This window comes from Lissotriton vulgaris, chromosome 8, assembly GCF_964263255.1.
Source record: "Lissotriton vulgaris chromosome 8, aLisVul1.2, whole genome shotgun sequence".
In the NCBI taxonomy this organism is placed as follows: Eukaryota; Metazoa; Chordata; class Amphibia; order Caudata; family Salamandridae; genus Lissotriton; species Lissotriton vulgaris.
The window spans coordinates 730,881,984-730,904,960 of record NC_141696.1 but is presented as its reverse complement, the minus strand read 5'-3'; the positions used below and the strand labels follow the sequence as shown (position 1 = coordinate 730,904,960).

At 50.1% G+C, this 22,977-nt stretch overlaps 1 protein-coding gene across 1 annotated transcript in view; it reads left to right on the top strand.

Annotated features, from left to right (window-relative positions):
• Window positions 1-22,977, top strand: part of CFAP47 (cilia and flagella associated protein 47) — a 2,734,468-nt gene that overhangs the window by 884,797 nt on the left and 1,826,694 nt on the right. Inside the window, exon 41 of the mRNA XM_086934611.1 lies at window positions 6,340-6,425. Within this exon, the coding sequence (XP_086790737.1) occupies window positions 6,340-6,425 (86 nt within the window). The remainder of the gene's footprint in view (window positions 1-6,339; window positions 6,426-22,977) is intronic.

Genomic DNA, 22,977 nt, shown 5'->3' with positions numbered 1-22,977 from the left:
GCACGAAGTCCCTCTGAAATCTTTTTGTAAAAAACAAAGCATGTCTCCTGCACTTCGTTTAATTTATCCCCCGTGTGAGTCAGGTCCAGGGGGCAGTGTTTAAAATACATGTGGGGGCCATGTGGGACCCGCAACTTCCCTGGGGCTTTTTAATAATGAAAATGCGTGGGGGGGCTCCTGCCCCCCACGCTGACCTGGTGACCACCACCTCCCCGTGGCATGTCTAAATCAGGGTTGGGTGACCTCGCTGGACCCCCACTGCCCCGGAGACAGCCACATCCTGTGGCTTTTTAATTATGAAATCGTTTGTGGGGCTCCTGCCCCCCATACTGCCCCGGGTACCACCACCTCCCCCGGGGCATTCCTTAATTAGGGTTGAAGGGCCTCACGGGCCCCCCCAAGACCCGGGGACCGCCACCTCTCCAGGGCTTTAATGTTGAAATGCAGGGGGTCTCACGCCCCAAGCAGCCCCGGGGACCACCACCTCCCTGGGGATTCAATTAAAAAAATTAAGCATGTTGGAGCTCCTGCCCCTCCACACTGTCCCGGGGACCACCACCTCCATGGGGCATTGATCAATTAAAAATTGGGGGTCCATAGGGGACCCACAGGGACCACCACCTCCCCTCCGCTTTAAAGGTGGTGGGAGGGGAAAGCGTGCCCCCCTCCAGGAGCCCTCCTTGGCCCAGGTGACCGCCACCCCCCATGGCCGACTCCAGCAATGTCCCGGGGTGCCCATCCCTGGGACATTGCATTTTGCTATGGCAGGGTCCCTGGACCATTCCATTGCCCTTGCCACCCCAAAATGCCTTTTGCAGCCAAGGAAGGGACTTCCAGCTACTTCTGTATCCGCTACCCACTGCAGCACACAAGTTCCACAGCTTGTACGTGGCAGAGGACGCGGTATCTACCGACCTTCTAGGTTGGGCAGCCAGCGATTGAGTCAGTCGTCCACCCCGTCAACCGCAGCCACCAACCCTTCCTAATCTGCCCTTTTACCACCATGGGCTACCAGTGGGAGGCAGTATTTTCCATCACCTGCCCCACTGGTGGTCAATAACATTGGACAGGTGAGTTTTGTAGATCGTCCAAAGGGGCTACTCCTTCCCCTTCGAGGCTACTCCCCTTGATGCCACCTACCTATTATAGGCTGACTGAGGACCACCTATCCTTTCTCTGCCAGGAAGTGACCGCTCTCTTGGCCAAGGGAGCCATAGAGAGGGTGCTGATGCCATGAGTAGGTTGTGGTTGCTATTCCCGCTACCTTCTGGTGCCCAAGTCCTATCCTCTATCTGCACTCTCTCAATTTATTCTTAAATTCAGAATGTTCACTCTCGCTCAGGTCCTTTCTACCCTGGAACCAGATAGTAGCATTGGACTTGCAGGTTGCATACTTTCCTATCCCCTTCTTGCCTGCCCACAGGTGTTACCTGCAGTTCACGGTGGGTCATGAGCACTTTCTGTTTGCCGTGCCTCCTTTTGGCCTCACCAGAACGCCTCAGTTGTTCACCAAGGTGATGAGGGTGGTTGCAAATGATCTTCAGAGATCAGGTGTGCCAGTATTCCCCTATCTCGACGACTGGCTGTATAAGGTAGGCTTGGCCCAGGCTTTCATCTCCTACCTCCAGACTACGGCTGACATCCTGCACTCGCTGGGGCTCACTATCAATGTCCCGAAGTCACACCTGTCTCCCTCTCAGATACTTCCTTTCATCCAAGCCGTTCTGGACACTGTGCAGTTTCGGGCTTATCCTACCAGTGAGTACAGGATATTCAGGCTGGGATACCAATGTTTCAACCTCTATCCTGGATGTCAGTGAGACTGACTCAGGCTGCTGGGCATCATGGCCTCCTGCATTCTGCTGGTGACATATGCTCACTGGCATGTGTGGGCTCTGCAGTGGGACCTGAAGTTCCAATAGGTGCAACATCATGGGGAACTCTCCAACATGGTCCAGTTCTCAGAGCGTACTGTGAAAGACTTGCAGTTGTGGCTTACTAACCACGATGGGTCAGCCGAAGACCACGCTCCCATCCCCAACAAGGTCAGACAGTATTGACAGATGTGTCACCCCTGGGATGGTGTAGCAATCTGGGAGAGGTGAAGATCAGAGGACTCTGGACTCTGGCGGAATCCGAACTCCACATTAACCTGTTGGAGCTCTGAGTGATTCGATTGGCATTGAAAGTCTTTCTATCCTCCATCAATGAAAGGCTAGTATAAGTGTTCACAGACAACACCACTGCCATTTGGTACTGCAACAAACAAGATTGGGGTGGAGTCACGGACCCTTTGTCAAAAGGGCCTGCATCTCTACACATGCCTGGAACAGCAGGGCATATCCCTGGTGGTTCAATTCCTTGCAGACCCTCTGAACACCAGGGCAGACAAACTCAGCCGAAGAGGCCTAGCTAATCATGTATGACGTCTCCATCCGGTGGTGGTGCAAGGTCTGTTTCAGCAGTAGAGAGAGCCTTGGTTAAATCTGTTCGCCATTGATGAGAGTGCACAAAATCAGCAGTTCTGTGCACTGGAGTTTCAAAGGCTGCTCTTGCTCAGAGACGCTTTTGGTCTTAAGTGGAGCTCAGGACTCCTATACGCTTTTCTGCCGATACCGCTCCTGCCCAGATGTCTCAAGAAGATCAGGAATGATCGGGCCCAACTCATCCTTGTGGCTCCGGACTGGGAACAGGGAGTTTGGTATCTGGAACTGTTGAGCATGGCCATCGATCCTTTGAACAGGATGCCCTTTAGGGAGGATTTTCTGTTGCAGCAGCAGGGAAGGGTCCTCCACCAGAACCTGTCAACTCTTCACGTTCTTGCATGGAGATTGAGTGTCGACAGTTGACAGTTTTTGACGTTTCTCCCATAATCTGTGATGTTTTCTTGGAAGCCAGGCATGGCACAGCAGAGAGGGGATGCGGGACACCGCGGGAGGCAGAGGTTTTGGGTGCATCCCCCCTGCTCTTACCTGTGGCCGTCACAGGGTGGCAACCGCATGGATCGCCAGCACCAAACCCCCTCTTACCTGCAGTCGTCACTGGGCAGCAAACGTAGGAACTGCCATAGACAACAAATGGTCTAGCTACACCACTGGCACCCAGGTGTGCTTCTACTAAGACGGTATAAACCTGCTGTTGGGAAAACTTTGCGGCATGGTGTACATAAAGACACATCTATTTCCCTTTCTTCTCCTCTTACTCCCATTCTCCTTTTCATTCTCTGTCTTGCCCAGCAGGGCTCTGCTTTGGGCACTATCAAAGGCTATATGTCTGCTATCTCAGTTTTTCTGCTGGTGCCTGACCAGCCACCCCTCTTCAAATCCCCGAAATAGGTTTCTGAAAGGTTTACAACATTTGCAACCCACTTCTCCTTTTATTATGCCCCAGTGGGGAATCTTGTCTTCACTTTTCTTATGTGTACTCCCTACGAGCCCCTTCACAATAGTACACTCAGGCGCCTTGTCATCACGACGGCCTTTCTTGTGGCTATACCATCTGCCCGGAGGGTCAGTGAGCTTCAGTCATTGCTATTCAGGCCTCCTTACCTGAACATCTATGAGAGCTTCCTTTTTAACAAAGTGGTCACTACCTTACATTTAGGCCTTTCCATCACTATCGTATTTTTTTACGTTCTGCCTTTCAAGTAAGAGGAGCAACTTCACTGTCTGGACGCAAAAAGAACCTTGAAATTCTACCTCGACTGCACATGAGACTTACGGGTGGATGACCAACTCTTTGTAGGGCATGTCGGAGTGAAGAAAAGAAGGGCCGTAGAGAAGAGGACCATCTCACAATGAATCATGCCCTGTTTCAAAAATCTTCTACATATTGGCTAAGATGCCACCGCCTGAGGGGTTGTGTGCTCATTCCACCAGAGCTAAAGCGGCAACCGCTGCATTAGCACATGGAGTTCCAGTCCTGGACATAAGCCAGGCAGGAACATGGGCTTCCTTGCACATGTTTACCAAACACTGCTGCCCTGACGTCAAGTCCGTATTGATGGACGTTTTGCCATTTCGGTCCTTCAGGACTTCCTTGTGTGAAATTGGTCTGCAGACCCACTCCCGAGGAGGTATTTTCTTGGGTATCTATTCCAAGGTAAGGAATCTGCGGCTAGAAGTCTCTATGAGATGAACCCGTTACTTACCTTCGGTAATGCCTTATCTGGTAGAGTGATTATCTAGCAACAGATTCCTTACCGACCCACTAATTCTCCCCACTCTGCGAACGGATTTCTAGGGACAGGGTTTTCTCCTTTCAGTGGCCTAGTTTTCCAGACCAGTGGTGATTGTGCTTCTTAGCTCCGTGCTTCTGGCAGGGAAAGTTGTGAAAGGTAACTGACTTTTGCACGGTGGGGTGGCACCTATATAGCCACCGCGCACATCACTTCCGGCGCTGATGACGATCTGTCAAGCTGAACGATGCCACCTACCATAGCACAGGGTTACTGCTCAAGAAACATTCCCGGATCCAGGCTGATTCTTGGGGATAATTCTAAGGTCAATAATCTGAAGATAGAGAGAGTTTCTACCAGATATGGCATTACCAAAGGTATCTAAAAAAAATTTCATGACATGTACAGGGTGGAAACTAAGTTACTCTTCTCCTCCATCCTTTTACTTCCATCTGTATGTGTGTGAATGAACACTGAAAAAAGGCTCATGTATCCCCTTTGATGTATCCTTTAATGCATTTTTGTTCAAAGAGCATACCAAATAAATAAATACATAAAAATAACAAGCATTGGCAAAGCCAATATGTCTTTCCTATGCAAGAGCTCTTGGCTTTGCCAATGTGTTTGAGCCATGTTGTACACTAGCGTGGCTGTTGTTCAGCATGGCAATACATTTGTGGCGTAGATGGGAATGCACTGGAATGTTGTAGAGTGAAGTATTATGAAATGACTTAGAGTGGAGAGGCGTAGAGTGGAAGGTTGTGGGGTAGTGTAGAGAGGTGTGGTGTCTTGTATTGTGGTGTGAAGTCTTGTGTTGTGGTGGGGAGTCTTGTGCTGTGGTGGGGAGTCTTGTGCTATGTTGTGGGGGGGGAGTGTTTTGGGGCATTATGGTATAGAGTGGTGTGGTGTAGATGGGCATAGAGGGAAGTAGAGTAGAGTGGAGTAAAGTGTCCTAGAGTGGAGTAAAGTGTCGTTGAGTGGAGTAAAGAGTAGTAGGGGAAGTAGCGTAAAGTGGATTTAAGTGTCATAGAGTGGAGAGCAGCAGCATGGAGCGTCGTAGAGTGGAGTAAAGTGGTGTAGAGTGTATTAGAATGAAGTGGCATAGGGTGTCCTAGAGTAGAGTGGCCTAGAGTAGAGTGTCATAGAGTGGCCTAGAGGGGAGTGTCGTGGAGTAGAGTAGAGTGGAGTATGAATGGTATGGTAGTACACTGCCATTACAGGCAACACGTTTTTAATTGAAATTATATTATTTCTGTACAGACTAACGGTTTATCTGATAAAACTATACAATGCACAAATGTTAATTTGTGGAAATGGCATCACCTAGTGTATTGATTTGTTTTGATCATATTCAAATATTTGTTTCCAGCATACTTGATTTACAAAAACAAAAGTACTTCATTTGTGCTTTCCAAATTCTGATCTATTTTGATATATTTGCAAAGTTTATTTAAAGGCATTTAAATTCTGTTGTGTGCTTGAAAAAAAATAACTTTTCTTTCATACCCAAAGAGTGTCTTCTCAATTTGAAGTCAGAGAAAGAAAAGTAAACACCAAGCTCCCTCAGGAGACAGAGCCTGGCATTTGACATTGGTCTTTGAATGCATGCAACTGTGAAAAGATAAGAGCAAAATTTAAAGGCCTGTTTACAGAAAACGAGCACTCGTGGTCAAATACAGTAAACAGGCTATGCTCCATGAGAAGTACAGCCTAAAACACACAAAGCCAGCAAATAGAAGGCAAGCATATGCGAGTTATAAACCACAAACGCAATGGTAAGCAATGGACAGAGAGCATTCTTAGGTCAGCTTTCAGAATGTCCCCAAGAAGTCTTTAGCAACCATACAGTTGTGCTGTCATGTACGATTCGACCTAAAAAGAAGGAAGACCTCTGGTGAAGCTAGCACTCTGTGTACTGTTGTTTTGGAAAATCAATGGTAATTTTTTATGAGTGCTAACTAGTGTTTAAGTCTTAAATTGTTTTTACAACTGCACCGTGTCAAGAAACATCGCTTGCAATCGAAAACATCTGTTCCACTCACTATTACATGTATATAATTTTTAATTTAATGTCAATTCGGCATCGAAATTTGGAACAGGACTTTAATTAAAGGAATGTGTTAAGAAAATGTTTTTCAATTCTATCTTTTCCCCCCATGTAGTGCTTTTATTTCTCAAATGGAGACCTCAAAAGGAACGATGAATGGAATAAGTGGACGAAGCATCCTTCATAACCCTCTGAATAGCAGTAAGTGTTGTGCTTTCAGAACTCCTGCAAGAAAATTATGATTTACAGATTTGGGGTTATGACCAAAAACCTGCTCGATGTTTTTCTCCCTTACACTACGCGAAAAAGTTAACCTGTGAGAGAGTAGTGTTTTTTCTTTTGAGATATACACAAGTACACATTTTGAACATTGAACTAAAGTAGTGTAACGTTTTTCTCTTATAAACGAGCTATTAGTAGTAGAGGCATAAGAAAGCAGCTAATTTCCTTTGGTTTGGGTGTAAGAAGCAGAAAGGCCCAGTCACATGTTACTAGTGTTTTTACAAAATATTTTTAAAATCAAGGGTAGGGGTTTTTGGGAAATCACATTTATCTAGTTTTGCCTCTTCCTATTTAATTCCTAGAACAAAAGTTGGTTTGTTTGTCCCTAATCTGAAAGCTGCGTTGTGACCTGACTTTGTTAGTCCAGCAGTTTCGAAATGTTTATTCCAGGCCTTTCTGATTATTGTAGGAAGTCTGAGGATCTCAAAGTGCTCGAGTGATGTGAAAGGATGTAAGAAATACACGCGGAGGTACTAGAATCCGCAGGGGAGCAGACACGTGGATAGCAGCTAAAAAAAGTGCGGGTCTGGTGTTCGTTAAACCATTGCTGTGACCACACCTCATGGTTTCCCTACAGCCTGGCAGGTGTTAATATGCGATTGCAATCTCTATAATAGAGGAGTCCAGCCACTGTCGAACGCAGGATGCACCTGGCCTGGGTGGGTGAGCCAGCACTCCATGTGCTCTTTCGATGGGGTAAAATGAGGAAAGTGCTTCTGGCACCAGCTTTTCCCTCAGCCACCTCTCCAAATAGCCTAACATGCAAACATCCTCCGTGTGGTCGGAGGTTAATAATCTGCACGTTATTCCATCACGATCTGTTTTCACTGTCTTCAGCTCGCAGTTCTAGTGTTCTGATCTTATCTTCCTTAGCGGTCAGCCTATCCCGCAGCGTAGTGTACTCTCAGTCGTTGTGACCCGCTCTGCAAGATGTCGGTGGCCATCTTTTATGTTCAGACCTTTCCCTAGGGCATCTATCTTCATTTCAAGCACCCCGCGAGACGGAGTGATAGCCTGCAAGATATCAAAGAGTGTGAGATGGTCCTGAGCACCTTTCAGAGGGAGCAGCAGATGCTCTGCCACCTCACCCGTCAGACGTGTTGATGTCGCTGAGCCAGGGATATTTGGTTTTCGCTTTCTATTCACTTTTCCAATGGTTGTCTGTGGGTGACGTGGGATTGCTCTCTCCCTGAGCGCTCTCTGTAGCACACAATCAGAGGGTGCAACTGCTTCTCTCCTCCGACAGGGCAGTTCTGCCTGGCTCCTCCTTACTGTAGAATTTGTTCTGACAAACAGAGCATTGCAGGGTTTGGCCTCAGCTGCTGTATCCCCTCTACAGCACTGCACTCCAGGCCCCTCCCTAACAGTTCCATTGCCCCCCGGCCAGACCCACAGCCTGACACTGGATCACCCTCTTGTCATTCCTTGTTCTACTGCCTGCCAGGACCCATCCAAGTCTGCAGCGGGGTAAGGGTAAGTTTCACTCTCTCATCCAATACACTCAGGCAATGATTAGGGTTTTAATATTGTATACACTCTATTTAGCGCCACTTAGAGTGCACTTCAGTTGACCAATGCATCCGCCTGGGGATAGATCTTTAAGTTTGTATGGAGTCAGTAGGGTTAAACAGCTCCTCCAACTTTCCCCAAGGACCACGTTCCCCATCCGATGCCTCCATCATTTCTGCCATTCTGCAGTGAGACTAGTTCAGTGTCCCATAATCTCAGGAGTCTCCAAGTTCTCTGCATTCCTTGGTTTTTACTGTTGATTGCCTGGCCCTCGCCTTAGTTCCCACAGGATAACCCCTGCTGGCACCGGACTGGGACAACACCTGCACGGGTCTCCAACAGTATGGCTCACAGTGCTGCATCCCAGGGGCTCCTCAGGCTCTCTACTGAGCACCACCAGTCAAGGAAAATTCTGCCCACACAGTGCCGGAAGGGCTTAAAATCTCTGACCAGAGCCCACCAACCACTCTTTCTAGCAGTCCGGGGGCATGACAGAGGAGGCCCAGCGATATGTTCCCTCATGGGAGGTACAGGCCCATTCCATATTTCTGGATCCCTCTCTCAGTGCGGCACTTCTTCACTCACAGGAGCAGCCACTCGATTCCCACTGAAGGCTCCTGCCGGCAAGGGCCACTGCTGTTCCCGTCGTGCACCGCCTTTCTCAGTTCCGCTCACACCAGCACTTACTTCAGGAGGCCCGGTACAGAAGCTTCCCCGCTGGAGCAGGGTTCTGATAAGCGTGGCTCAAATCCACCCGAGTGACTTACCGCACTCACCTATAGTAACTCTGTAAGAAGTCAGCCGGACAGTGGAGAAGAATAAACAGAATATCTTTATTGGCCACAAACTCTCATATGAGAGGGCCCTGTCCGACCATCACCCCAAAGAGTGCGTCGAGAGGACTGACTCTCTTCATCACAGCAGTACATTATAATGCAACACAGTTCATTAGGGTACGCCCCTTCTGGAAAATTACTGAAACCCAGACAGTGGAACAATGTCCTCATACAGTAGGCATCTACACCTGCAAGGGATACATCGCTATCTTTACTCAAGGCCGCGGAGCTAGGCTTCAGCGTCTCTGGGGCATGGGAGGATTACTGATAAAGAGACTTGTTAGTTTCGGCCACAGTAAGCTGAGAAACGAAAACTGCTGTCTTAGTGAAATTCTCTATTCCTACGGGAGGGGCAGATGAGCGAGTGCGACTCGCAGGCACAGAGAGATACACAAAATGGAGGCACACAGGCTAAGCTAAAGAACTAATATCGTCACACTTATAATTGAATAATCATGTAACAAGCGAGAGTAATGCAAACACATGTATATATACGCACTTCATCAGTTAGTCACATGATGCTAACTCGCATATGAAAATAGGGATGTGTGGAGCATCGAAAAGTGAATTCTATCAGACCCTCCTTTTAGCATCATTTGCTAACTGTCGCCATATTTATTTGCCAAAAGGTAGCGCCGGCATCCAGTCTAAGGGCAGGGTACCATATTTATTCAAAAACATCATCTGCAATAAACATCATCCAATTGGCATCAGGAAACTCAGTAATAATAGAGGCAGTATATTGACCTGGCACCTTCTTTCGTTGTTGCAAATTCGTAGCACACATTGAGCAACATGGGGGAAGGCAGTATACACAAAGGCAACATGTCAGTATAACGCTCACCACACCAGCTAAACCTATCAGTATTTTCCAACCCCAAGAGGAGAAAGCGCCCCAGAGCCACCCTTGCAAGGACCATGTCCCATTATCCTGATGGAGTTCAGTCGCTAATCTATGGAGTTTCTGTACTGCCAAGTTAACAGTCGGAGCTGAGTCTGGAATATACACGCAACAAGACGTCCCGATGACGCGACAGGCCCCGCCCCTATCTGCCAGAATGACGTCAAGCACCATCCTGTTCTGAATCGTAAATAATCTCATAGCCTGAATCTCAACGGACATGTTAGTCGCAATGTCAGCTTCCGTAAGGACTACCTTTTCCATCACCCTGGACAGTCGTCGAATGGCCCTACTATTAAATATCGGACCCCAGAAAGGCAGGAGACCCTTGGAGAAATCAGTCCATTGCTGTAGAGAGGTGTCCGTCTGGTCAACGTCATCTACCTGAAGGTCCCTCCTTTTACGCTGCTCTTGCGGACTGGGGAACCTACGATGAGTCTTGTGATAATCAGAGGGTGCCACATATACAGGAGGAATCATATAGGCTAAGTAACACACCCCACCCCAACCTTCAGGCAACCATAAGTATCCATTATCTCCGCTGTAGGAAGGGGGAGGCTCTAGTTGGCGCAGTGCAGCACTAGCGACAAGCAGGGACTCTCTCTTCCTCGTCAGGGCTGAGGGTTACCTTCCAGACAACCTCTGCTTACCCTCTAGGTAGTGTGGCTTAAGCAGTCGTAGGCTAATCTTTGGGGCACATAGGGTTAAACATTTGCAATATCACACCATCACAACCAACCCCCCACATAAGGACACCAAACTGTATTTGTAAAAATATATATTCTTTATATAAACTTCAAGCAGGCTTGTAAATACAGTCTTGGTTCAATGCGAAAACGGTTCCAGTGTACTTTCAATTAGTTTGCCACAGTTCTATCTTTAGCAATAATCAATCTTCGGTGTTAGCGTTTCAAAACAGTTCTTATTCAGCTTATTTCCCCAGAACGGGGATTCTGGGCTCCTCACAGTACTTTTCTCTATCCTGATGATCAATCCAGGATTTCCCCAGCGGTCCGCGGGTCTCCCTGCGCGGCGGTGCGCGACTGACGGGGGGAGAGAGCGGGGGCCCTGGGAGCGCTCCGCACGCAGCTCCGAGGGCTGGGCGAGGCAGCGGGAAGGAAACAGTACCTTGCGAGAGAGTTGGTGGGGCGCAGGTCAATGCGGCAGTCCGCGTCGCGTTGTCTTCCGTCCGGTGCTTGGAGCGAGCGGCGTCTCGGCTCTGGCTCGTGAGTTGACATTGCGGCGCGGGCCGGGATGCACTGGGCAAGCGCCTCGGGATTTCCTGATCAGGAGGGCACACTCAGGGGACAGCGCTCCTCGGCGCAGGCCTCTAGTAATCCAGGCGACGTTCAGGCACCCCACGCAACAGCTGTTTCTCGGACAGCGGCGGCGCGTTCAGGGGCACAAGACACTAAGGGGGCAAGCAGGCACCGGGCGCCACCTCTCTTCACGTTGCGAGCTGCAGCTCGGGGTCAGTCACGGTGCTCGGATCAGCTGGGCTGATCTTTACGATGCTTCTGGGCCAGGCAGGCGGCAGTCACTTTGTTTAGAGGGAGGGCAGCTCCCAGAGCGTTGCTGAGGTGCGCGATGATCACAGCGCGCTCCGCTTTTCCTGGGGAGGCTTGCAGAGGGGAGACAGCGTCTTGCAGTGGTTCCTCTGTCAGGGGGTAGCGCCCACTGGTCCTGGGGCGCTGGTCAGGGGGCAAGTTCACAGGCTAGCCCTTGGAGATCTCTCAGCAGAGTTTGGCATAAAGTTTACAAAGCAAAAGTCTTCTTGTAGTCTCTTCTTTTCCTCTCCTTCTGCAGCAAGGCACCAGACACAGGCCAGAGACAGCACTCCTCCTTGTCCTTCCAGGTCCTTCTCTTCGGGCAGAGTTTCTTCTGTAGCACAAACAGGATCTAATTTACAAGGAGCAGGGCTCCTTCTTTTATACCCAGTTTCTTTTGTTCTTACAGGCCAGGGGGGCCTTTGCATAGCCACTTTCAGTCTCTGAGTACTCTGTTGGGTGCAATCTGGCTTCTGCTTTCAGTGTGAGGGGCAGGCACATCAGACGCTCCACAGGAGGTGGAGCCAGCATTGTGTGGACAGGGGCAGCCAGAAGTACCTTGTTGATGGGGCTTCGCCCTTCCTGGGCCAGGTGCCGGCTGAGTCATCAGTCGCTCCCCAGGAGGGTGGAGCCAGCATTGTGGTGGCAGAGCACAGCTAGATTCAGAGTCAAGGGGCACTCCTACCTCCCACTAAGGTGTAATCTTTGCATTCACCACCTGTCATCCCCCAGCCCTGTCACTCACACATCCCAGACAGTCAGATACACATACCAGCAGGGGCGGGCTGAAATGGTTAGGCAAGCAAATGCTAACTTTCTAAAAGTAGCATTTGCAAACCCTGGATATTAAAATAAACTTTACTAAAAGAAATATTTTATTATTCTGAGTTCAGGCATACTAAACATGACTCTCTACCATGCTCCCTGAGCCTGCTGGGATTATAGAGTGTAATAATTCCAGCAGCCCATTCTGGCCTAAAGGGAGCAGGTAGTCTTGCAAAAGTGAAAAACGAATTTGGTTGTAATTCACTATTAGGACATGCCACACACATCAGGGCTTGTCCTACCTTACACTTACAATGCACCCTGCCCTCAGGCCTACCATAGGGGTGACTAATATGAAGTTAAGGGAAGGTTTAGGGGATGGCAAGTGGGTGCACTTGCCCAGCCAGAATGACAGTACCAGACTGCACGCAGGTTCTGCAATGGCAGACCCTAGACACATTTTAAGGCTGCTTCTGTGGGTGGCGCAACCAGCGCTGCAGGCCCACTAGCAGTATTGGCATTTACAAGCCCTGGCACTCCTGGTGCACTTTACTAGGGACTAACAGTAAATCCAATGAACCAATCATGGACATCAATCACATGTACACTTTTTCAGTAGGGAGAGCATATGCACTTTAGCACTGGTCAGCAGTGGTAAAGTGCCCAGAGTCATTAAACCAAACAAAATAGGTCAGAGAGAGTATTGGAGGAAGGCAAAAAGTTTAGGGATGACCCTGCCAAGAGGCCCAGGTCCAACACAACCCCCTTCCAGCCAAAACGCAGGGTAGACCAATCACCACTGTGATGGGCTTCCCTGCTTGGGGCGATAGAACATGGACCTGGCCCGCAACAGCAGGGGCACATTCCAGTTCTACGCCAATCAGAACCTATTTTAAATCCTCTGTACATACTCTCAGGGTCCACCCAGCTACTCCATGGGGCACCCTTCTCTTCCTCTGTGGACACCACCTGTGCAGCCTCTAACCTTAACTTGCTCACAGGTGTGTCCCAACAGACAGTCATCAAATCACAGTGGCCACTGACAGTAGTCAGGGCTGAGACCCAGGCCTCATGCCTCTCAGGGCTCCCAAACCTCTGTGGCCTCAGAGAGTGGGGGCAGTAGCCCCAGGTGCTTGGCACCCTTTGTCCACTCTCCCTCCTGTCAGGTCAGGTATGTCATCCTGGCACTGACCCACCAGCCCCAGGCCTGTACCTGGCGGCTGGACCAAACACTGGGGTGGGCTCTCCCACTCCCGGTCCTCCTCCTTGGGGCTCTGTACCCTCCCACCTGGAGTGGTACCCCCTTCCAGAATTGTCAGGGCACCTGTGGCAGGTGACCTGCACAATTCGCCCACCAGTTCAGGGGTGCTATCCTGCAACTGGGGCACCAGGTCAGGGGGGACACTTTGCACCTGGCCCTTAAACCTAGAGTCTAGACCCTCTAGTTGAACCGGGGTCAGAGGCGAGGACTTCCTCCCTCTGCACCCCCTTCCAGAGTACTGCCCACTCCCAACTGGAGTGTTACCCCTAGAAGTGACATGGGTCAGGACACTGATTACAGTGGCCCCGCCCGCCAGGTCAGACAACACCTGAACCTGGCTCTCCAACTCAGGGACCCAACCCTGCAGTTGAACACTTGCCTGGCGCACCAGGACTTCCCGGGGAGCACGCATGCCCCCCCTGAGGGTGGCACATAGCTCAGGTGCCGTGCGACAGTCTGCCTGGCGCAGATCTCCCAACCCCTGTCCATCTGACAGTGCGGGAAGATCCCCCAGGACAGAAGTGGTGTCCCCATGGTCATTCACTGGGGACGCAGCCCTGCTGGCTGGCCCCTGACCCACTGGTTCTTCCACTGGGGACTCTTTCCCCCTCTCGCCCCTCCTTCTGGACTTCTGCACCCTCCCATCTGGAGTGGTACTGCCAGACACCAGAACTACTGGAGCTCTGTTTACAGAGCCTCCACGTTCTCTAGCCACTGGGGGATCCCCCTCAGCGGGTGACTCATCCGGACAGCCTAGGCTCCCCACCTGGTGTTTCCTTAAAGAACCATCCAGGCTCTGAGACTGAGGTTGGGCACTACCGGGACAAAACCCATTCGCACTCCTTCCCCTCAAGGACAGGACGTGAGGCCCTACACCCCTCTCACTACTACAGGACCTAGCTGGGCTACTCTGCGCCACTTCCACCACTCTGGGCTGGAAGATACCTGAGCCACTCCCCACCGGATCACACCCCAATGCCTCTCCAGACCCTCTGGAATCCACTACAAGGTCTGCCTCCAATGTGAGCTCCCTGGGGTCAGAGAACTCACTCTCAAACAGGTGTTGGCATAGCTCTGGAAAACTGGGACTTAAAGTATGCTCTCCCACAATTGGATTACACAGCCCCCTAGCAGGGTTAACCAAACTCTCCTTCACCTCACCATCCAGCGCCTCACACACATACTCCACACCATCCTTCTGAGACTGGCCAGACAGTAGCGGACTGTCTCTGTCACACAACCCACACTCTTCTGGGCGGTCCTTACACTCACCCACCAGGACCTCAACCATGGGGGAATCCCTCCCACCGCTAGGACCATGAACTCCTACGCCAGCCACCCTATTCCCTTCAGGGACGCTGCGTACTACTGGAGCTACCTCATGCCCTTGAACCTCCTGATGTAAGTTAACCCCCTCCAAGTCAGGTGCCATATCTCTAGGTGCGCGCACTATGCTGTCAGCACTAGATACCTTAATGTTGCTGCCACCATCTGAGCTGGACTCCACCTCCAACTCAGCAAAGCTCAATCTCTGAGCTACACATATTTCTTGTTGCTGGGCTGAAGCCCTCTTGGCCTCAAGCCCCTCGAGCTCCAAGTCAAGTTTCCTCATTCTTAAGTCATGTGCAAGCTCCATTCTCATTTCTTCCAGGGCTAACTTCCTAGATTCTAGCTCCAGTTGGCAATTCAATTTCAGCTCCGCCAACTTAATTTCATGTTCTCGGGTGGCCTGTCTGTCCGCCAGCTCCTCTGGTGACAGACCTCGGCCAGAAACACTGCTACCCAATGGGGAGGTTGCACCCCTCCACTCTGGAGTCAGGGGTCCCTCCAGCTGCTGTTCTGCATCCTCAAATTCAAAATCCTTTCCAGGGGCATTCCTTGCCTTGACCCAGGCCCTCAGCGCCTTTTGGAACTGCTCCCTTCTGGAGAGTCCGGTCATGGAAATGTTCAAATTTTTGCAGAAGCTCTTGAGCTGTTTCCCGGTATAGTTTTCTAGTTTCTCCCAATCACAGTCAATAGAAGAAATGGATGGTGCCTTTTCCATTTTCACTGACACAGGCATGACTTCAAAAACACATGGAGATCTCTTCTAGCAAAACATAAATCAAAAAAAGTCTGTGGTTTAGGTTACTGGACTGTAATCACTATGCAATGGTCAGCAGCTAAGGTAAAACACTGCAAATGTAAATTCGCAATCCTCACCGCTGCGTCCAATGTAGGAAGGGGGAGGCTCTAGTAGGCGCAGTGCAGCACTAGCGACAAGCAGGGACTCTCTCTTCCTCGTCAGGGCTGAGGGTTACCTTCCAGACAACCTCTGCTTACCCTCTAGGTAGTGTGGCTTAAGCAGTCGTAGGCTAATCTTTGGGGCACATAGGTTAAACATTTGCAATATCACACCATCACAACCAACCCACCACATAAGGACACCAAACTGTATTTGTAAAAATATATATTCTTTATATAAACTTCAAGCAGGCTTGTAAATACAGTCTTGGTTCAATGCGAAAACGGTTCCAGTGTACTTTCAATTCGTTTGCCACAGTTCTATCTTTAGCAATAATCAATCTTCGGTGTTAGCGTTTCAAAACAGTTCTTATTCAGCTTATTTCCCCAGAACGGGGATTCTGGGCTCCTCACGGTACTTTTCTCTACCCTGATGATCAATCCAGGATTTCCCCAGCGGTCCGCGGGTCTCCCTGCGCGGCGGTGCGCGACTGACGGGGGGAGAGAGCGGGGGCCCTGGGAGCACTCCGCACGCAGCTCCGAGGGCTGGGCGAGGCAGCGGGAAGGAAACAGTACCTTGCGGGAGAGTTGGTGGGGCGCAGGTCAATGCGGCAGTCCGCGTCGCGTTGTCTTCCGTCCGGTGCTTGGAGCGAGCGGCGGCTCGGCTCTGGCTCGTGGGTTGACGTTGCGGCGCGGGCCGGGTTGCACTGGGCAAGCGCCTCGGGATTTCCTGATCAGGAGGGCACACTCAGGGGACAGCGCTCCTCGGCGCAGGCCTCTAGTAATCCAGGTGACGTTCAGGCACCCCACGCAACAGCTGTTTCTCGGACAGCGGCGGCGCGTTCAGGGGCACAAGACACTAAGGGGGCAAGCAGGCACCGGGCGCCACCTCTCTTCACGTTGCGAGCTGCAGCTCGGGGTCAGTCACGGTGCTCGGATCAGCTGGGCTGATCTTTACGATGCTTCTGGGCCAGGCAGGCGGCAGTCACTTTGTTTAGAGGGAGGGCAGCTCCCAGAGCGTTGCTGAGGTGCGCGATGATCACAGCGCGCTCCGCTTTTCCTGGGGAGGCTTGCAGAGGGGAGACAGCGTCTTGCAGTGGTTCCTCTGTCAGGGGGTAGCGCCCACTGGTCCTGGGGCGCTGGTCAGGGGGCAAGTTCACAGGCTAGCCCTTGGAGATCTCTCAGCAGAGTTTGGCATAAAGTTTACAAAGCAAAAGTCTTCTTGTAGTCTCTTCTTTTCCTCTCCTTCTGCAGCAAGGCACCAGACACAGGCCAGAGACAGCACTCCTCCTTGTCCTTCCAGGTCCTTCTCTTCGGGCAGAGTTTCTTCTGTAGCACAAACAGGATCTAATTTACAAGGAGCAGGGCTCCTTCTTTTATACCCAGTTTCTTTTGTTCTTACAGGCCAGGGGGGCCTTTGCATAGCCGCTTTCAGTCTCTGAGTACTCTGTTGGGTGCAATCTGGCTTCTGCTTTCAGTGTGAGGGGCAGGCACATCAGACGCTCCACAGGAGGTGGAGCCAGCATTGTGTGGACAGGGGCAGCCAGAAGTACCTTGTTGATGGGGCTTCGCCCTTCCTGGGCCAGGTGCCGGCTGAGTCATCAGTCGCTCCCCAGGAGGGTGGAGCCAGCATTGTGGTGGCAGAGCACAGCTAGATTCAGAGTCAAGGGGCACTCCTACCTCCCACTAAGGTGTAATCTTTGCATTCACCACCTGTCATCCCCCAGCCCTGTCACTCACACATCCCAGACAGTCAGATACACATACCAGCAGGGGCGGGTTGAAATGGTTAGGCAAGCAAAGCTAACTTTCTAAAAGTAGCATTTGCAAACCCAGGATATTAAAATAAACTTTACTAAAAGAAATATTTTATTATTCTGAGTTCAGGCATACTAAACATGACTCTCTACCATGCTCCCTGAGCCTGCGGGGATTATAGAGTGTAATAATTCCAGCAGCCCATTCTGGCCTAAAGGGAGCAGGTAGCCTTGCAATAGTGAAAAACGAATTTGGTTGTAATTCACTATTAGGACATGCCACACACATCAGGGCTTGTCCTACCTTACACTTACAATGCACCCTGCCCTCAGGCCTACCATAGGGGTGACTAATATGAAGTTAAGGGAAGGTTTAGGGGCTGGCAAGTGGGTGCACTTGCCCAGCCAGCATGACAGTACCAGACTGCACGAAGGTTCTGCAATGGCAGACCCTAGACACATTTTAAGGCTGCTTCTGTGGGTGGCGCAACCAGCGCTTCAGGCCCACTAGCAGTATTGGCATTTACAAGCCCTGGCACTCCTGGTGCACTTTACTAGGGACTAACAGTAAATCCAATGAACCAATCATGGACATCAATCACATGTACACTTTTTCAGTAGGGAGAGCATATGCACTTTAGCACTGGTCAGCAGTGGTAAAGTGCCCAGAGTCATTAAACCAAACAAAATAGGTCAGAGAGAGTATTGGAGGAAGGCAAAAAGTTTAGGGATGACCCTGCCAAGAGGCCCAGGTCCAACATCCGCACACAAAATAGATGCTGGGGGGAGTAACCAAAGAGGGGCTGAGAGGCAAACGTATCAATGCCGTCACGTTACAGGAACTATTACCAACCTTAATGGGGCCCCTACCCTCTATACAAAAGAATGGTGGCGGACCCACTACAGCCAGAGGTATCAGAGACTTAACACTATCATTCCCCTTTGGTGGGTGTCTATAAGACAAGGAGGAGTTTAGTTGTAGAAAGCTTTCCCTTACTTTGTCAGTGTCATTTGGAATTAAAAACCGGCCCACCTTTTTCTCACACGTCTCTATAAATGTCTGATCAAAACGTCCGTCAGTATATATCCGTCCAAGGGATGAGGGAGGCATAGGACGTACTCTCATTGTCATTGTCGATCCCCTATTCTGCAGTCGAGGGGTCAGAAAGTCTGGCTGCTGAAAGTATTTGACGAGACCTATGAGAGTATACCACCCCACACAACTATTCACAGGTGTCAAAGGAAGCGCTAGAAATCTATCCTTCTTGTAGGCAGCAGAAGGTAGGAGCCCACAGACCCAACAATCCGTGATATTGGTAGTGGCATGAGCAGAGCGTGCATGTATTTTATTATGCGCCCCGGCAACGCCAAAATCTCAGCTTTCGGCTTTTCTCCTGGCTTACGTTCCTTATCCCAGTCCTGTAACTCCTTCCACGTACCACCTAATTCTTCCGAATGATCTGCGCCCTTCACCGGGCGCCAGACATCGACCGGGACCAGAAGCCCGAAAAACAGTTCAACATCAGCTAAAGTCATTACAGTGGAAGACGCAGCTTCCGTCAATTCTTTATAATATGCAGTCGGGTTCTTTCTAGAGTCCGGCAACTGTGCCTTTAAAGCTAATACCTCACTTCTCTTCCATGGTGTATACACCCATTGCTCCTGGAAATGTGCATCTACCCTAATCCTGGTGACAGCCTTCGTGACCGGGTCTACCATCTCGGGTATCTCGGGGTGAAAAATAGGGTGCACTTCACGCATTGGATGTATACCTGGAAAATGGGGCGCACCTGCAGAGGGCAATTCATTTCTATACTGCAACAAAGCACGTAAACTGCGCATCACCTCCTTCACCCCAGTATTCATTCTGTAGGCTCCGTTCTGTATATCACGTAAAGTCGCCGGAGCCACACCTCCATACCCCTGCTCCCATAGCGATATTAGTACATTTGACATGTGCCACAAAGCGTGCTGTTGCATCAAAGGCTCAAAATCTTTCATTGTGGACCAAATATCTTCAAACGAATAAATGTTATTCCTAGCCCACTGGCATGCCTGGTTGGCCACTATACTTTTCTCATCCAAACCAACCGTAGAGCGCGTAAGCAACTTCCGTACTTGTGAGAGCAGTCCGCTACCTGCGCCTTGACTCTGCGTTGACATCTCCTGACTAAGGGTGGTGCTAGCTGAAACAGTAGGGAGTGCTAAAGAGAATTGGGAGGGGGCAGGTGAAGTGGTCTGGAGCAAAGAAACGAGGGGCGTCGAGAGCGGGGAAGCAGAAATCGCTGCGCCATGTTGGGGTGGGGCACTTGCCGATGGACCCGGAATCTCACTTGTAGAGGCTGGATCTGGCAGAGAGGGGTACAATGACTGCGGACCATAAGGAGGAGGGGGTCGAGTACTCAAAATATCTTCCATTTCATCCTGTTCGTCCTCTCGTACTACATAACTTTTATTTTCTTTCAACCTGCAAAGCCTATCTGCGCGCTCTAAACGTTGCTCATTCTCATTCTTGGTATGTTCTCTCGCTTTCTGCGCCATTGTCTGCGTAGACTGTTTAAAGGCCGCTTTCTCTTCTCTCAACTTATGTTTCCTGGCTTCCTTTTGCCACACCCTTAAAGAATCAAACATGCTTTGACGGCTACGCCTGGCAAACAACTTGTCCTGCAAATTGTCCAATTTAGCTTCGTCAAAAGAACCCGTCAAAGGCCACTGCAAATCCACATTATCAGCGGTGTACCGGTGCCATAAGGTGCCAAACAAAATCGGGGGGAATCCATGCTAGATATACATATCAAAGCTTGGAGAGCCCTCAGGGGGTGCAGGTTGGCTCTCAGCCAGCCGGGTATCTGAGGGTCGACAACAGCATCCAAAACATTGTAACTTACTGAAACACGGCATCTCTACACTTCTCCACAAACTTCGTTACCTTGAATCACTAGCTCGAGCTTATTCATACATACATATAATTATACGTTAAGAAATCGCACACACACACACACACATATAACAATTCCTCTAAACACGTGTTACCAAATGGGACAAGGCCCGTCGACCAAGTCCTGGGGAACCTGGACCCTACCGCAGACCGAACAGTACACTAACTTTTCTGAGGATGGAGAACACATCCGCTCCCCGTGCGGCACTACGGATCACTGCGCACTTTACCACAGGAGACCCAGGACCCACCTCCACTGAACCACCACACTAGGAGTTCAGGGTGAGTTCCGGAGTCCACCCGTAGTGAGCCACACCTTCACCACAGTACCACCCGGTCGGATGACTACAAACAATATATCCAAATATTCTCCCAACCTCGTCAAGTCTGTCAGAGCGCCTGCTCGCACTCTGAGTTCCCCGGAGCACACTAGCCCCTCAAATCACCGGAGACACCCTAGTCTCCCGAAACACTCCAGTTCCTTAAACAATCACAGGTGGACCACTCACCTTCCGTAGGCGGTACCGACCTCTACCGTTCTCCACCTCCGGCTGCCAGGACCAACACGGTCAGCTTCGAGTTCCGCCTTCTGGACCCCGGCGTAAGATCCGAACCGGGACCTCTCCCGATCAGCAGGGTGGGGCAGCGCTGCGAGAACCAAGCTCGGCATCAGATGGGTACCCGGGCCCACCGTGCCGACCAGCGGGTCCCCGGTCTTCTGCTACCCACCTACGGGTGAGAAAGATCTTTATCGCGGGGTCCCTATTCGGGCGCCATCTGATAAGCGTGGCTCAAATCCACCCGAGTGACTTACCGCACTCACCTATAGTAACTCTGTAAGAAGTCAGCCGGACAGTGGAGAAGAATAAACAGAATATCTTTATTGGCCACAAACTCTCATATGAGAGGGCCCTGTCCGACCATCACCCCAAAGAGTGCGTCGAGAGGACTGACTCTCTTCATCACAGCAGTACATTATAATGCAACACAGTTCATTAGGGTACGCCCCTTCTGGAAAATTACTGAAACCCAGACAGTGGAACAATGTCCTCATACAGTAGGCATCTACACCTGCAAGGGATACATCGCTATCTTTACTCAAGGCCGCGGAGCTAGGCTTCAGCGTCTCTGGGGCATGGGAGGATTACTGATAAAGAGACTTGTTAGTTTCGGCCACAGTAAGCTGAGAAACGAAAACTGCTGTCTTAGTGAAATTCTCTATTCCTACGGGAGGGGCAGATGAGCGAGTGCGACTCGCAGGCACAGAGAGATACACAAAATGGAGGCACACAGGCTAAGCTAAAGAACTAATATCGTCACACTTATAATTGAATAATCATGTAACAAGCGAGAGTAATGCAAACACATGTATATATACGCACTTCATCAGTTAGTCACATGATGCTAACTCGCATATGAAAATAGGGATGTGTGGAGCATCGAAAAGTGAATTCTATCAGACCCTCCTTTTAGCATCATTTGCTAACTGTCGCCATATTTATTTGCCAAAAGGTAGCGCCGGCATCCAGTCTAAGGGCAGGGTACCATATTTATTCAAAAACATCATCTGCAATAAACATCATCCAATTGGCATCAGGAAACTCAGTAATAATAGAGGCAGTATATTGACCTGGCACCTTCTTTCGTTGTTGCAAATTCGTAGCACACATGGAGCAACATGGGGGAAGGCAGTATACACAAAGGCAACATGTCAGTATTACGCTCACCACACCAGCTAAACCTATCAGTATTTTCCAACCCCAAGAGGAGAAAGCGCCCCAGAGCCACCCTTGCAAGGACCATGTCCCATTATCCTGATGGAGTTCAGTCGCTAATCTATGGAGTTTCTGTACTGCCAAGTTAACAGTCGGAGCTGAGTCTGGAATATACACGCAACAAGACGTCCCGATGACACGACAGGCCCCGCCCCTATCTGCCAGAATGACGTCAAGCACCATCCTGTTCTGAATCGTAAATAATCTCATAGCCTGAATCTCAACGGACATGTTAGTCGCAATGTCAGCTTCCGTAAGGACTACCTTTTCCATCACCCTGGACAGTCGTCGAATGGCCCTACTATTAAATATCGGACCCCTGAAAGGCAGGAGACCCTTGGAGAAATCAGTCCATTGCTGTAGAGAGGTGTCCGTCTGGTCAACGTCATCTACCTGAAGGTCCCTCCTTTTACGCTGCTCTTGCGGACTGGGGAACCTACGATGAGTCTTGTGATAATCAGAGGGTGCCACATATACAGGAGGAATCATATAGGCTAAGTAACACACCCCACCCCAACCTTCAGGCAACCATAAGTATCCATTATCTCCGCTGTAGGAAGGGGGAGGCTCTAGTTGGCGCAGTGCAGCACTAGCGACAAGCAGGGACTCTCTCTTCCTCGTCAGGGCTGAGGGTTACCTTCCAGACAACCTCTGCTTACCCTCTAGGTAGTGTGGCTTAAGCAGTCGTAGGCTAATCTTTGGGGCACATAGGGTTAAACATTTGCAATATCACACCATCACAACCAACCCCCCACATAAGGACACCAAACTGTATTTGTAAAAATATATATTCTTTATATAAACTTCAAGCAGGCTTGTAAATACAGTCTTGGTTCAATGCGAAAACGGTTCCAGTGTACTTTCAATTAGTTTGCCACAGTTCTATCTTTAGCAATAATCAATCTTCGGTGTTAGCGTTTCAAAACAGTTCTTATTCAGCTTATTTCCCCAGAACGGGG